The sequence below is a fragment of the Scomber japonicus genome, chromosome 15 (genome assembly GCF_027409825.1).
Source record: "Scomber japonicus isolate fScoJap1 chromosome 15, fScoJap1.pri, whole genome shotgun sequence".
Classification (NCBI taxonomy): domain Eukaryota; kingdom Metazoa; phylum Chordata; class Actinopteri; order Scombriformes; family Scombridae; genus Scomber; species Scomber japonicus.
Window position 1 is genome coordinate 24,403,473 of NC_070592.1, and position 13,940 is coordinate 24,417,412.

The following is a 13,940-nucleotide window of genomic DNA, read 5'->3' on the forward strand; positions in this document are numbered from 1 at the left end:
TTTATCCTCCAGGGCAATTCAGTTTCTACCTTCTCATCTTCATGTATTTCTCTTCAAATAATCTTTTATTTATAATTATCTCTAATTATTATTAATTATTGCCTTAGTTTGCTGTAATAAAAATCTAATAGTTTTTACACCACCTTCAATGTGTGAATAGATGGGATGCATTTCACTTGTGTCGACTGATGTATTCCAATGTAGTCTGGGTGTACCACTCCGTATGAAAACCTTCATCTAAATTATCACTTGCTGGTTCAAAATTTGCATAATCCCCTGAAATGTAGTATTTATAATTAATTAACTTCCTTGTCATTTTCACACATTTCAGCAAAAAGGCGACCATTGTTCTTAACAGTACTGTGGGAGTCAACTCAATGACTGAATACTGCATTAAAAATAAAATTATCTATCTCACCCACACAAGTCATTATGACCTGTAATAAACTGCCTCAGACTTTGGAAAATACATACAATGAAAAATAAATACAATTAGAAAAAGACAGATTTTTCTGATAGAGCAGCTTTAATGGGTTTTTATTTAACTACACGCATGTAATATCCTTTTTAATGATATTTGAATATTTAACAATGAATAATGTATCATTTAATACCTTTTCCTGTAATAGACAGTTCAGGTGATGCTGATACATGTTCCTGTCCACTAGGGGACACTGTCCCCTGCAGAACAAGCGTACGCTGCTGTCCTCTGTGGCGGCAGTATGCAAACATGGTGGCAGACAAATCTGAACTGAACAAATACTTGTACTTGTGGTTGGTTCTCTTCTTATCAGTCTGCTTTCACCGGAAGAAGAAAATGATAAAAAAAGACACTGGATGGGCAAATGTCCCATTATGTTTCAAGGCACATGGAGCAAATCATAGAATATTAGACAAGCATCACCAAGCTCAACTCCTGACCAATCTGAAATAACCTTTCAGATCAGAGATTTGCTGGTGAACATGATACTATGGCAGAAGGGCTTCTGTATTTCTTGAAGCATTCAGTATTCACACATATACAACAAGTTCAGTAAGTGCAGCTTATAATTTCAAGCCTGGACAAAACATACGTGGCTGCGTCTTATCAAAACGAGTTGATATACACCCAACATTTTGTACTGTGGCATATACATTAAAGAATCCTACTGGCAAATATTTAAAATTACTATATGTATCATGCACATGATTCCTTAAAATTTACACTGTTAACAAAACAATAACATAAGCTTGTGAAGGTTACTTACAAATTGCGTGATAATAATGATACTTATAATACAGTAAAATTTTGTGGTAAAATGAATCTTAAAAAACCAAACTCATTAAAGGCACTTTGCAACGACTTTTCATCAAAACGTGTCACAATGTACATTAAAAACTGTACAGTACATCACTGATTTTAATGATAAGGCACCTTTGTATAGGCTGTATTATACTCTCATACGTATGGGCTGCTATTTTATCAGTTTTTCATGATGAATGACTGTTGACGAGTACTTTGTAGTTGTGTTACGCCTCAAGCAGAACTCCATTTAAAACCTCTAATGGGTTGCTTCCCCATAGTGCCATTCTTACACATGGTCTCCAGTAGAGTCCTTTGGGGGCCAAGGGACACTCTAAAATTTAACCCAAAAAATGTTAAGGCATGTAATCCTAGATTTCTTGGGGCGTTTTGATGCCATTTTTGGCACCGCTTTAGCACTTTCTCTTCTTTGTTACATTGTGCTCATAGCTGCAGCTATGTGCATGTTCTGCTGCACATTAACACTGAGCTATTTCATCATGGGTAATCAGGGAAGTAACTACCTTTCAGCTGGAGGGAGTTTATGTTTTAAAAAAATCCTTACTTTACTGGCAAAGTCAGTGAATAATTTGGTATCAGGTTGCAATTTAGGTATGAAATTTGGGGCTGATTTGGGGCTGATTTGGGGCTTGATTTTAAAGTGTTTTGGCATTGGTGAACTACATTTACAGCTGCAATCAGGCAAGCAAGATGTAAGTAGCTCTGTAGTGCAGGTAGTTTATGAGATTTTTGTCAGAAGCCGCCAGCACAATGGAAAAAGAGCCGATTACCTCCCATACCTGCCATTATAATATAAAACACCTCCACCACCACCACATCCATAGCAATATCCTGACACGAAATGATAAAGTGGTGAAGTGTTGTGGAGCAATACTTTCAGCTTTGTCAATGAGCTTATTTCGTGTCAACCCATTGACCATTAACAAAGAAGTGGCCATAATGCTGCCCACTGTACTGAACAAAGAACGTTAAGAATACATACATACTACATAATAGCACTAAAACAATGTAGGCTACAAATCATGTATAGCATGCTTTAAAAGACAACTTGTCTTCTTGTCTATTCACTCCCAGACATGTTTGACTTGGGATTACAGTTAATGAAACAAGTGGCAGTGTCACTTTTGTCCTGATGATGGATCATGACACAGGTTTGGAGACAACCTTTGTCAGTAAGAGACATGAAGGAGAACATCAGACCGGAAAGACCAGAAGAGTTCATGAGAAAACGGCTTTGGAAATCATGACAAAAAAAGTATGAGGCGACGGGAAAATTAATAATACAAGGCTGCTGAGGTTCATTTGGTGGTCATCCAACTGCACATATGGGCTCGGTATCATCTGCCTTTAAACATTCGGATTTTGTGCTTGTCTGCCAGCAACAGGGTGACATTATACTCATAATCTCCATCATGGACACCCGTGTGTCGGAAAGCTCCAGCCAAATGGTTCTCCTCCCAGTAGTGGTGCCAGTTTCCATACTGGTCTGCACCGAATCCAAACACTCTGACCTGCAACAGACAAGGAACAAAAGCCAGTTCAGATACATACATTTTTATTTATTTATTGTTTTAAAATTTCTCCAAACACATTACATGTTTTTTTAAAAATGTGATAACTTCTAAAAACGTAATAAAGTCTCATAAAGACTCATCAGGCAAGTTATCCTTGTGAAAATATTATTATATTTGAGCAGTTCTGGTTTATCAAGGTCATGTGTAGTATGCACTCAATGCAGTAGTTCAACGTACCTCATCACATATGTGAACAGCGAGCAGCAAGCTGAGGAAGCCGGTCGAAGGGTATCGCCCGTGACCTTCAAGCCAAGACTCGTAGACGTACTTAAAAAATGTTGGACTGTAAATCAACACCTGCAAAAGAGACATAGGAATTTCTACTTCTTTGTAAATTATTGAGACAGTACATTGATTCAGCTTTATAGTCTTAATTGCTTACATCATTTTACAGCTATGTAAATAACTGTATTGAAAAGGATACAATGGTGAAAGAATGTTCAATTTACACTTCAAACCAAAAGTTTGTGGACATTGCTATCCACATATGTATGTGTACTTTTGATGTGAGGTTGTCTTTCATGATTCGGGCTCAGCTTCTTAGTTCCAGTTAAAGAGTTTCTTAATGCTGCAGCTTACAGTGTTTGGACATCTTCAGACAATTGTGTGTTTCCAGCTTTACCAATTGCCAATTAGAGGATAATTATCCTGTGAACAAAGCCTGATTTTCCCAGTTTGACAGGACTTGACTGGCTTCAACACTGACACTTTTGGTATCAATTTCAGTGGTGGACCTCACTCATGTTCTTGTGTCTTAAAGGTAGAGTCAGTCATTCTGTAGAAAATGTTTTAATATTTGAACTAAACACCCAAACAATTACACCCCTTTCAGCTCCTTAAGCTGAAATATGAAATAAGTAGCGTCACTTCACTTCAACAGTCCATCTCCACTCCCCATCTCTTTGTGGTCTCTTCACTTCGCACGTGACCTGCGTTCAGCGTCTTCATCCACCGAAGCTACCGACTGTCAGCTGCAGCTCCTGGAGAGCTGAGAGAATAGTGGCCAGACAAACTGTCTTCAGCAGGCTGACTGGAGTGACAGCTTGGATTGATACATTGGAAGTGTCTCTGTTCTGTGAAAAAAAAACTTTCTATGTGAATTGGACATTTCATCTCTCTTTCCCACCATCTAACGGGTGCTGGAGATGGGAGACTGTCATGTCCTCATACAGACAACTGATCTGATGACTCCCCCTGTCCTGTGCACAAACATGAATGCCCCCTGCTGCTGATTGGCTGGAATGGTGTTGTGTGGCTCAGTCCAAGCCACTGTGCCTACGAACACAGATTGTGAGTAGGTATTTGCTGAATTTGACTGACTCTACCTATAATGGGAGCAAATCTCCGCTGCCAGGTTCCAAAATCTGAGGAAAAAGTCTCCCAGACTAGTCAAGACTGTTATGGCAGCAGATTAATGCCATGACATGTTCAACAATCACATACGGGTGCCTGTATATATTTTTTGGAGTGTCCACATACTTTTGGCCATGTTTATGTATAGAATATTTAAAGGTACCCTGTAGAGTTTTCTTCTAATCAAAGAAAATGCTGTTTACAATATCATTTTCTTACCGCAACACATTGTGTGTATCACTGAGGTGTAACAAACGTCTTTCATTCCTCAAATCTGATTTTTTGAAAATTTTAAAACCTGGATTGTTTACATTATGCTTGCTAGCTTAGTTTGCTAGATAAAGTCTTCATCCCCCCCTGCGTTTCTTGGTGCTTTATTGCCACCTGTTGATTAGTGGACTATTAAGTCACATCACCCCTGTGTTCTTGCATATATATCCTTGTCCATGAAATTAAAATAATTGGGACCCAGTATTTAAAATGTGGCTCCATAGCACTCCTCAAACATTCCACGGGGTACCTTTAAGTTTCCATCCAAAACCATGTTTAATAACACAAACAAAAAAATGGGCCTTTACTCACCTTATCTTTATTTGCCTTTATCCTGGATATAACTGGTATATATGTGCTGTAATACAAGAAATTACCAGTGGCTTAAAATTTGTGCTTTCATTGCATTGAAAACAGCCTAGAATTATGTTTTTGCTGGAGACAATTCTGTTTGTTTGTCTACAACCAGTTCAGTATCACATCCACAACTGCAGAATAAGCATATTGCATGATTTCAATCTAATTTCAATGATGACACATCTAAAAATAAATGCTCAGTGTCAGGAATATTACAACTGTGTGAGAAAGGCTGATTTAATATCACGGGAAGATTTGGCAGTCATCACACGAACATATGCTCACTGTTTGCATTTCTGAATGTGTCATTCAGCAGGTGAAAGTGAACAATGTTGAGTTGTTGTTATTCCAAGGTAGTGTAGAAACTGCAAAGCTAAAACGTACAATTGGGAGAGGCAGTTTGAATGGAAGGTGTGTGGGGTATCCACCAGGTGCCAGTTTGCTTATGAAAAGGAACTGCAGGAAGAATGAGACGCAGGAGCATTATTACATGCAAAACTTCTGACAGTGTGAATTTACAGTCCATGCTAATTCTACACCGCGACTGTGTAGACATGAAAATGGCTGAAATGAAATGTTATGATTGCATAGTAAGATACAATTCAAACAAATGTTTCTAATTAAAGTAAGGTTTATTAAGGCCTCTGCAGAAATGTGTCTCATTAAAACTCAAAGATTATACAGACTGGTTTAATGCTTATACAGTATAACAATCCAACAAGGTCTTTTACAATTTGTAGTGACAGAATACGAAAATAACTTGTCATCCATTTGACGTGCCACACTATAAACCCTGATTTTCAACACACACGCACTTGACATTTTTACACAGAAAAGTACTTAATTTTAGAACTGTTATTCAAAGTGAAGAATAATGTGGCAGCCCTGCGCCATCTTACATAGCTCTGTCCTTTCGCAGTGCCCAATGTTATTTAACAAGACTAGAAAATGCAGCAAAATAATTCTTAACACTCAGTTAAAATCTAATGGCTGCTGGGCTACTGCTGACATTACTGCCAGTAAAGTGAAATTTAATGATGCAGAATGATTACTTTGGCAAAGTAGGAAGACAACTACACATTTATAGCAAACATTTGTTTGGATTTTACTCGTCCTTCTACCATCTAACATGGTGGGGGTGTTTGAGTTATTGCCAGTGGCGGTAACTGGCAGGGGCTTCATTTTGTCATCTGGATGTCCAGTAATCAAGCTAATGATGACAGGTCATCGGCTGAAGGTGAAATTTACTGGAAGATTAAAATTGAGCAATTATCCTTGTTATGGCAATCTGACAAATAGGGATGCAGAGTGAGTGTGATTGTTATGACAGTCTGGGTATCTGAAAAGTGGTAATGATTTTGGGAGTTAACGCTGAACTCTGCTTTGAAAAATAGAGTAGTAAACGATGCTTCACATTTCCAAATGACAATAAAAGAATTTATGCTTCTATTTTTAACCTGCACTCATTGACTTTTTTTTGGGGGGAGGGAGGCATTCAGGGGCAACAAAGCAATCTGTAAACACAACATGAACATTTTATCACCTCATAAATGATGATACAGCTAAAGTATCATCAAACAGGAGACACAGAGCAACTTTAGCATTCTTTGGAAGCTGTTTCGGGTTCTGTTTTTGGTCAACCAATGACAGCAATTCCAATATTCACCCTCCTTTTAGCTCTGTTTTGGTCTCCACCACCTCCAGAGCATAATAGCTATCTGATAATACCTGATGTGAGCATTGAGACCTACACACCTTCAACATTACACACAGTCATTTCATCCATTCTTTATATAGAGATATTGATGAATGCAGCTTTAACATTTGATATGTTATGTTATATTAAGTACACTTACTGTTTAATGTTGCCTGTGGTCAGGGCACTAATGAGCCACTGAAGGTCCAGAGTCTTGAAAGGGATGAGCACCAGACTGGTGGTGTTGTCCAGGTCTATGGCACTTTCTGGATACATGACATGAAGAGTTGTTCTGGCGCCCACATCCTCCTCAAAACCAGCAGTGGGAGCTTGATTCATTCTGCAAAGACAAAGAAGCAGTGTTTTTTATTTCAGGATTATTTTTCTTACATAATGATTTATCTTTTTTTTCCTCAGAGTTACAATGCCATGTTTTTTCTTTTCCAGGACAGCTTAAATTGAGGTTTATTTCACCCACATGTTTGAAAGATAGGGAACATTTGGTGTAGTAATCTACATAATCAACAAAGGGGGTATAGTAATGGACCATGTGTTTAGTTTTCACTAAGCTCCCAAGCCAGCCAAACCACAGGCCGCTGAGCCGTGCAAAACCAGCTATGATCACTATTTTGAGAAAAATATATTACAATATATAAAAGAAAAAAGGAAAATAAAAAAGCACAATTTGTCCCACTTCAACATGTTTTGGACATAAAAACAGCAATTCAGAACAATTCAATGTCCATTTAGAGCCCAACAATTACCGCTTGGCAAGTAAAGCGAGGCATCCCTATTATTATGTCCAACAATACTCACTCAAGCTGGAGCAGTAATTGGTGGGAACATAGTTTGACAGTGGCAGTTGGTGTGGGTCAGAGGAGGGATATGACAGAGAAGAAAAATCGTGAGGCTGACCCCACGTGTGACCAGCATCACCTGTTTGGGAGTCTGGGTCTGAGCAATATCATCCTCCTCATTACTGACTCTGAGATGACAGCTATATAATAAATTGACATTTTCAGCCTGAGCCTGTCAGAAATCAAATTGACCTGCAAGACATATTTTGTGTCTAAGTTTCCAGCGGTTGCTATTTCATATTGCAACTTTACATATAAGATATAGCCTCATGAGTGATATTTGGGGATAACTCTCTACCTAAAAACAGTATAAATATAGTCAAAGATCAATGGAACATCAATTGATATAGTTTTGGGTAATTAAGCCCTTTTTTGGCCACATACCATTAATATATTATAACCTTTTAAGTTCATATGGTAGTAGTTTTGCTCTGTGCCAACTCATGAAAGAAATATGTGGCTTTTTAGCAAATATGTGCTTCAAAAGTTAGCTACTAATATTGCGTCTCTTATGTGGTTTTGGGCAAGTAGAATACAGGCTTTTTTTTGCTGAAAACAGCTGCCTATTGTGTCTGAGGATGACGTTGATGAGAGTAATAAGAGTGCACAAAAACTGTTAAGTTGTGGGCTGGGAAACTGAATAGACAGAAAAAAGTTGAAATATGCTGAACTACAGAAAACTGCTGGGTCAACACTTTTAGTTTGGGTTTTATGACAACTGACAAAGGAGTAGTACACTCTTCATTTTTCTGTTGTCAATTTAGTAATTCTTACTTGGCCTTCAAAGCTTTCTCTTTCAAAATGTTGTGCTCAAGCCAAAAATATCTAATTCAGCGCTTAATAGAAGCAGATACATCAGTGTGCTGAAAGGTTGAAAATGAGCTAAATTATGCACCTAAATTAAAACATAAAGTATATTAAATCTGTCTTTGCTGCACCAATTAACTAAAGCAGTGCTACAGCTGTGAAATGGCGGGAAAGCCAGTCAGTCCCACAGGAGAAGAGAGGACCATCACCACTAACAATGCTGCCACACCAGATGTGATTGTGGTTATTATCAACACAGCACTGATTATGATAGTGCATCATCAGCTGTAGCATTTTGGGGGCAGCAATATGTACTTCACAAAATAATGATGGCTCGAACACATAAAACTCTGAATAGACTGTTAGGGTTTTGAAAGCATGGTCAGCTGCTACACAGTGCAGATCTCAGCTGGCTCATTTAAACCAAAGCTGGTCCATGACTGTGACTGATCTAAAAGTGTAATGTATGGAAGAACAGAGGTTTTATGGTGCTGTGTCTCAGTGGAAAAGTGCTGTTTTTGACAGGACTACATTGTTGGGTCCCTCCTGTTATGCAGTTAGAACATGTGGGGCTTTAAGGATCACTCAGCAAATGGATCCCTGCTGCCCACATCAAATGGAAAAAGTATTGTATCAAGGGCTGAGAACACCAAGCCACATATCTGACTGTATAAAGTGACACATTTATTACAGCTGCAGCACATTCAGAAATACTCTACAGTAACACCACCTTCAATTTTGTTAGTAAAGGTTGGCAACATTTTCTTTGGCTCTTAATTCATTCTCTTCTATTACAATAGACTTTGCATTGTCTTTTTTGTCTTTTTCTTCTTTGTCCCTGTTGCTTAGTTCCTCCACTACAGAGAGCTGAGGGCTGAGTTCAAAATTACTACAAAAAGTATTTCCCATTTACAATCTTACACAACAGTTGCTAAAGGCAAAGCACTTTACTTTTGTTAAAGACCCCCACCAGGCATGTATACTCTGCTTGGAATAATAATGTGTCTGATATAGTTTTTCCACAAAACAAGTATGATTACCCTGGTAAAATCCTTAAAAAGGCATCTACTCCTTCTGCCTCCAGAGTCTATGAATATGAGAATCTATAAAACATGAAATTAAAATCACACAATCTCATTGGTTGATGGCTGTGGTATAATGACTGCATACTACAGTCATGACATTTAATGTCTTTTTACAGTTCTATTTTAAATGATCACTCAGCTACCATTAAAATGTTGCCTGCAAACAGGGACATGCAGAGCTCCAACAAGCACTATCTCTGCAGCACCATGGTGCAAAAAGTTGGAGGTGGGCCTTGAGATGATGTCCGTAAACAGGCACAAATGTAAGAACTCTCTACTGAACTACTGGCAATCAAAGGTATCTGCAGATGGCAGCAGCACTGAGCAATGCATGTCCAAACAAAATGAGTCAGCCTAATGCTTTGCAAACACTTTGTAATGTGACCTCAGTGATGTTGGACATTTTTCCCAACGGAAATTAATGGGAACATTCAAATTAATGTGAATAAATAACAATAATAATAATAAACTCTGGTTCAATTGCTGACTAGCTTATATGTTAGTTTACTTGATTAGATTACTAATGTTACATAACAACCACAGGTGGCTGGGAACTATTTTCTTATTTAATAAAATAGTTGTCAATTGATTATGTATAATATCTATATTGAATATATTTGGAAACCATTTTACAAAAGCAATATCTCTTGACTGTGGGTAATTGTGTAATCAAGGTAGTCGTTGCAAATAATGGCACTTTGTTGTAACATAATCACAATATACTGCCGCCAGTCATGAGATATGACTTAAATCTCAGAAGGTTACCTGCTGGGCACAAGATGTTTTCTACTTCACAATAAAGTGCATTTTCAGTGTATATTCACTGGAAACTTCAAGTTTACACATAATACTCATGTAAGTTAGTAGTGGACCACGATTGGCTCCAAACTAGGTATGATGTTACAAATCCCTCTCATAGGCCCCTTAATATCAGATTTTCAATGAACAAAGAGAACATTTCATCCTTCAGTGGATTAATGTGAAAACAGCCTTCTAGTAGCAAACTTTGTACATACATGAATCAGTACTGTGAAGCTCAAACATCTAACTGCAGGAACAAGAAGAAAAACATATTTTTCACAGGGAATTGCAACAGCATTTAAACTTTTACATATATTTCATGTAACTGAAAAGTTGCCCTTGAGATCTGTTGAAGATTATATGCACATTGCTGTTAACTCACTGCAGGGCCAATGCTATAATAATGCAAGTCTGTGAGGGCAGTCAAGAAGTTCACTTACATTGTTAAGTGGATTCAGTGAACGGCTCATCCACTTAATCTTGTGGGGGCGCATGGTGTCAACTGCTCTAAGGAGGTGAATATTTCAGATTGGTCTAATCAATATTCAACTTCTGCTCTAACTCCCCCTGGCACTGGAAATTTGTACCAGATGGACTTGAAACAAACTGAAGCAGATGTATTGAGCCTTTGAAAAGCCCATCTCACCAAGATGGTTAGCTCACGCACAGGAAACCCAGGGCCTCTACCTGGAATACACAAATACTCATACAAAAAGGAATTTGAGATGAAGAATACTTTTAAAATATTTAAATGGAATGATTAGGATTAACATGTCTGTAGCTCTCTGTAATAATAGATTTAGGAAATCAAAACGCTCAGAGCAAGAGGTGTACAAGTCTGCAACAACCATTCTCCAGAGAAAGGACCAGGACAGATGACTCATTTGCAGTGAAGGAGTGAAACTCAGAGTGGAGGGACATCTTTTTGGTTTGTTTTTTACTGATGACAGATATCTTAACCAGTGATTTATAGCAGAAACATATGGACCTGAATGGTATTAAGTGCTGGTACATTGACTATCAATGAACTTCACTCAACTTAAAGGTGCAGTGTTTAAAATTTAGTGGCATCTAGAGGTGAGGTTGGACATTGCAACCAACTAAATACCCTCCAATACTCCTTCCATGTGTGTATGGTGACTACTAAACTTCTGAAAAATGTGAAAGGCCATCATACACCATACACCAGCAGAGTGAAATGTACAAAGGTAGCAAGCAGTGAAATAACTAAACCTAACCCTTAAAATAAAAAACCTAAAAACAAATTTTGACTTCAGCTGATGAATACTACCAATACATTAGCTCAGATGGACTTTACGGAAAACATTGATGACTTTTATTTAATTAACATGACATTAATGAAAAATCACAAAGGCAAATATTTTAATTGTTTATTAGATTTCACATCAATGTATCATCGCTCAGTTTCATGTCATTCTTGTCTAACGGGCTGTGGGCCTGATACTGCAGAACACCTGTCAGTGTGGATTACAGGTTGCTGTTTTGATGTCTATGCAAGGCTTGATAATGACATTTTGCCTCTGCGGTATAGTGACCACAGCAAAATTAAACAGTAGATGGCAGTAGGTGAGTAGAGTGTGAACTGGTCACAACTTGCTGACTGCTTGATAACTCACAGGTAATATCAAATTATGTAAAGGAGACTCAAATTATGTCAGTAGGATTGATAAGATCTGTATAAATGTTGGTCAAATTATTGATGAGAGCTACATTACTACTGTTATGTCTTCATATATGCAGTCAAAGTATTATTTAGTTTTGACATGAAAACATTACAGATATCAGAATGGATTTGGGCCACACATTTAGTTTGTCTGCCTCTTTAAAAGTGAGAAATGTGTTACTGTGATGCTGATAAATGATTAATGGCATCTCTAATGTCATGACTGTTTGCCTACCAGCAGACTGCAGGACATTATTTGTCTGATTATTATTCATTTGTCCTAAAAATGCTCAAAGACAAGAACCACGGCATTCCATAACACAGCCCTGTGCCTCAAGGTTCCAGTTGGATCAAGCAGCATGTAATAGCCAACTAACACTTTAAAGGTCAGTGGTATTTCAGTACTGTCTCATTTCTTCACATGCTCGCTAGTTTGCTGCTGTTAACCCTACTCAACTCTGTAAGGTGTAGTGTGTGTCGAGTTTTCAGAAGGCTTATGCAGTTCCAGCTGACTAATGATCATGATGAGGATTGAACACTATGTACATTTTTATTAGGTAGAGTGAATGCCAGAAGGAGGCAACAGATGAGATGAAGGCACAGAGTCTCAGGTGTGATTTTAAAGCTTGAGGCCTTGTAATTAACTGGACGAATACTATTCTTTCAGTCAGTGTGAGACTCCAGGTTGTTTTGAGAAGAGTGTGGTACTTGGCTTGTTAGGTATTCTGTAGAAAGCTTGGATCATTCCTGGACCCATAGCTGATATCATCTGTTTTTTTAGGTAGACTGATGAAATACCAGCAACTCTGGTCTGTAAAATCAAGAAATTGAATAATTAAGTTTGAAAAATTGATATACATATTGTATCTTTTATGCTTTATAAGAAAGTAAGATGTTCAAATTGATCTTGAACAATTAAAGGTAGATACCAATATATACACCATTGAAGATACTAATAAAGGTATCCAGTGAAAAGTTGGAAGTAAAAACTTCTCATACACTACACTCATACAGTATACAAATTCAACAATAGTTAAATGTAGCTTTTACTAGGCTGCCAACAATAGCCTTTTCCTGATTAAGTGACTGACAGATGTGCCACCGTCATCGTTCCTTACCTCTAGCGGCTCGTTATAAGGAGCCCTCATGCTGCACAATGTGGGAACACCTAATGAGCACCGAGACTTGTTAGGGGACTGCTAACGAGTTGTACTCCACTGTGTAAATTGCACTCGTTAAGCACTCATGATTGCTTGACATTTTGGGCGCGCTCAACTTTGGATTCACCCTCTAAAAAAATGTTTGGATAATATATTGGGAATTTCCCTTTAATGGTTGCTTTTTTGAAGCCATTTATTAATAATTCTGCAAAAGTTATGTGCAACTCTGGCAGGAAATCATTTTAAATGGTGCATCCACACATTCGTATGGATCTTGGACCACCTTACCGTTGGCTCTTATATGTATCATACCTTAAGTCATTACTTTAGCTACCCCTAGGATATCCAGTTTGACAGCAGTGTCTTGGATACAATAATAAGCAGCATTGGAGTAAACCAAAGGAACTTGCACTAACTAGCACCATTTCTTTTTGGTCCGACTCCCAGTTCAAATTGGGAATTTGCCAATTTGGAAAGCTGTCCGATGAATCAACCTACAGATGCTTTGACCAAAACAAAATTGGTCCCTTAGTTTTTTCATTTGTTTTTGTCAAACATTGACTTGAAGCTCAAAATCAGCAAAAGCGTGGAGGGTGATTGATGGTTGATTTCTGCAGGAGCAGGAAACCCTTCACCCCAGTTACCACTCAGGCAGAGGAAGTAGTGATAGCGGTCTCTACCGTTAACCTTGAGGCTGAAATCAAAAACAGACTGAACTGGTCACGTCACGTCATAATTATAATGCTCTCTTCAGAAAAGGCCCTGTTGAAGAAACTGAGATCTTCCTTCAGTAACCAGTCAGTGTGTTCAACAAGCCACTGAATAAACTGCAATTCTTGTGTAGCACATACCCTTAGCTTACATAATTGACATAATTGATTGCAGAGTGGATTGGGCACACATGATAATTAAGTCTAAATTAGAAAATTTTGTAATAATGAAACAATAATAATAGTAATAATGTGAAAACAAGCTTTCTATATTTGAGTTCTG

General features: G+C 37.9%; 1 protein-coding gene across 1 annotated transcript in view; it reads right to left on the reverse strand.

The window, feature by feature from the left end:
- Nucleotides 1-475: 475 nt before the first annotated feature.
- Nucleotides 476-13,940, reverse strand: part of LOC128373988 (CMP-N-acetylneuraminate-beta-galactosamide-alpha-2,3-sialyltransferase 1-like) — a 31,341-nt gene continuing 17,876 nt past the window's right edge. The window contains exons 4-7 of the mRNA XM_053334189.1: nt 6,714-6,893; nt 4,813-4,858; nt 3,055-3,174; nt 476-2,814 (exon numbers count right to left, since the gene is read on the reverse strand). Coding sequence (XP_053190164.1) covers nt 2,641-2,814; nt 3,055-3,174; nt 4,813-4,858; nt 6,714-6,893 — 520 coding nt within the window. The 3' untranslated portion in view covers nt 476-2,640. The remainder of the gene's footprint in view (nt 2,815-3,054; nt 3,175-4,812; nt 4,859-6,713; nt 6,894-13,940) is intronic.